The sequence below is a fragment of the Sinocyclocheilus anshuiensis genome, unplaced genomic scaffold (assembly GCF_001515605.1).
Source record: "Sinocyclocheilus anshuiensis isolate Anshui unplaced genomic scaffold, SAMN03320099.WGS_v1.1 scaffold175, whole genome shotgun sequence".
NCBI lineage: Eukaryota > Metazoa > Chordata > Actinopteri > Cypriniformes > Cyprinidae > Sinocyclocheilus > Sinocyclocheilus anshuiensis.
Genome location: NW_015548208.1, coordinates 866,024 through 868,798, shown reverse-complemented (window position 1 = coordinate 868,798; position 2,775 = coordinate 866,024). Strand labels below are relative to the sequence as shown.

At 39.1% G+C, this 2,775-nt stretch overlaps 1 protein-coding gene across 1 annotated transcript; it reads right to left on the bottom strand.

The window, feature by feature from the left end:
* Positions 1-235: 235 nt before the first annotated feature.
* Positions 236-2,087, bottom strand: LOC107653668 (2-oxoglutarate receptor 1-like). The gene is made up of 2 exons (XM_016440446.1): positions 2,060-2,087; positions 236-1,302 (listed from the first exon to the last, which is right to left on the bottom strand). The coding sequence occupies exon 2, from the start codon at positions 1,292-1,294 to the stop codon at positions 272-274; it is 1,023 nt and encodes a 340-aa protein (XP_016295932.1). The 5' UTR covers positions 1,295-1,302; positions 2,060-2,087; the 3' UTR covers positions 236-271.
* Positions 2,088-2,775: the final 688 nt, after the last annotated feature.

Below are 2,775 nucleotides of genomic sequence, written 5' to 3'. Positions count from 1 at the left end.
TAATGAACAAAAAGGATTTTTTTACAGTTATAGTTTTTAGCTTTAGTTAACAATAACAAGTGAATAGGGTCCAATGTTGCTTCTTCAAAATATCTTCTTTTGCATTCAGCGGAAGAAAGTCAGTCTTACAGGTCTGGAACAACTTGAGGGTGAGTAACTGATGACAGAAAGTACTTTTAGGGTGGAATATCCCTTTATATATCAACTATTTTACAGTGACTTTGACTTTGGCTCGTTCGTTTAGTGTATATTTCAAACACCAGCATAAGTCTCAGCTGCTTTTCTCATATGTGATGTTGGTTGCAGGTTTGCTGATCACAGCCACTTTAACGACCCCCTTAGTCTTCGACATGAGCCGATCACATTTGAACATTTCCACGAAGGCTTGCTTAAAACAATCCCCCGACAACGTGTAGAGCGGCAGGTTGAAAATGATGTTGAGTACAGCGATCGGCCTTGAGATAATATAGGCGGCATGAACGCAGCGGTCCAGCATGCAGTTGCTTTCCGGAGTGAGTTTCGTGTAGATCCTCAAAGCTCGTAGCACATGAAAAGGAAAAAAGCACACAATGAAGCACGTCAAAATCAACACAATGAGTCGCCTCGCTCGAACTCGTTTGGTGCTTCCCATATGAGGACCCTTCTTTAGTTCTTTCATGATGCGCCAATAGCAAAGACAGACCACGATTAGAGGAACCAGATATCCAACTACTGTCAACACCCAACTGTACGGCCAGATGATTTCTGGATTGTTACTCGCGAGATCCAAGCAGTAAGTTTTGTTGTTGTGCCTGACCGTGTCAAAAAGGTTAAAAACCGGACTTATTTCTGCAACCGCCACAACCCAACCCAGGACGCAAGCCAACGTTCCCCAACGCTTCTGCTTGATGCTGTGTCCGTGTGACGGGTGCACGACCGCCACGTACCGAAAAATGGCCAGACAGGTGAGGAAGAGGATGCTGCCATAGAGGTTGAAGTGGAAGATGAAACGCGTGAAGCGACACATGATGATGCCCAGCGTCCACGAGTCATCAAGGACATAGTAGTAGGTCAAGAAGGGCAAGCAGATCATGAAGAGGAGGTCAGTGATGATTAGGTTCACCATGATGATGGTGCTGCTCTTCCAGGGACGAACTTTGACCATGTAGACCAGCAGAGCAGTGATGTTACCCACAACACCTACAATGAAGATTAAGCTGTACATGGTGGGGAGATAGTAGCGTTTCACAAGATCGTCCACATTGGTGCAGTTGCCACTCGAAGTGTTACTCGAGCCATAGTAAAGGTTGCTCATGGTTGTTCCTGCAGCAGGAATGAAGAAAAATGTATTAGAAAGCACACATGCAAAGTAGATGTGCTAAAACATTTGTCTAACTGATGGGAGTTTAGATACTCTTCTTGTTTTCTGCTTTGCTTTAAACCCTGACATGAATTCCTGGGATTTTAGGCACGACCTGGTTTGGTTTGTTATACCTGATTTCACACAATAACCCCATTAAAGTTATTCACACACTTCAAACACTGCAGTCTGCACGCAATCTCTGTTTAATCAGTACATTTCAACACTTGTGAAATTCCAAGATGGATCTGTTCCAGTTGAATATTTATTTTTAATAATAATAGTAATAGACAAAGACATATAGTTACAATTCAAATATATTTTTAATACAGTTTTCTTCAACAGTATTAATATATCAGTATTGTATTTATATTATTGGTCAGATTATTTCTTAAAAAACTAAATCATATATATATATATATATATATATATGTACATATATATGTTTTTTAATCAGTTCATTCACTCAATTTAAAGTGGTTGTGCTTAAACATTACATTCACTCAACTTGAATGTGAAGTTGTATTAGGCTATGAAATCAAATTTAGCTAATTGCAACAATAATTTTTTACACTAATAATTCTAAATATATCTCTGAGAATAGCTTCTTAACGCAGTTTTGCTTCTAAGTATCTGTCAAAATACCAACGATCTAAAAATACAAGAAAAGCTTAATTTCTTTAAGTTTAACAGTCTGTTTTAGAAGTGATGAGTACTTACAATGGGCACTGAAGCATCCAACCACTGGTTCCTCAGAGAAATAGACTGCTGTGATCTTGTTAACAGTTGAAACACCTGAGCTGATCCTCCCTCTTCTACAAAAGAGTTCCTAGTAAATCTCAATTTCAAATTTCTTCATTTGCATTCTCATATGTCATATCTAAATACCGGCAGTGAAGCATTTGCCGACACACAGGCAGTATCCGTAAACCCATGGGCATATGGGCGGGATTTACAGGTATGGTCTCTCAGGTGTGATCGCATTGTTATCATATTTTACTATGGCAAAGTGTCACTGACAAGCCCAGGTTAATTCCCTTGCTGTCAATGCTGTGTTAATAGCATGACCTATTTGAAGACATCCAAGACCGCAACAATTATTTTGCCATGTGTCATCTATGTTTGCATGCCAGCTTTGATAAAATGATCACTTGTAGGCAGTGGTGCAATTATTGAGAAGCTTATTATGCATCAGGCTGAGCAGTTTTACAAACACTGTGCCAAGAAAAATAAATAATGCTTCATCTCAACTGGCACACTATCAATCCTGAACAGAATCTGAACTAACAAAAATATATTCTAAGAACGTTTTCCTAATGTTCTCGTCAAGTTATGGAAACATTGGTTCTGATCGTCCTCTGAACATTCAGAACATCCACGTGTTTTTTTTTTTACATATTTTAAAAACATTATTTCTTGGTTATGCGATCATTGGG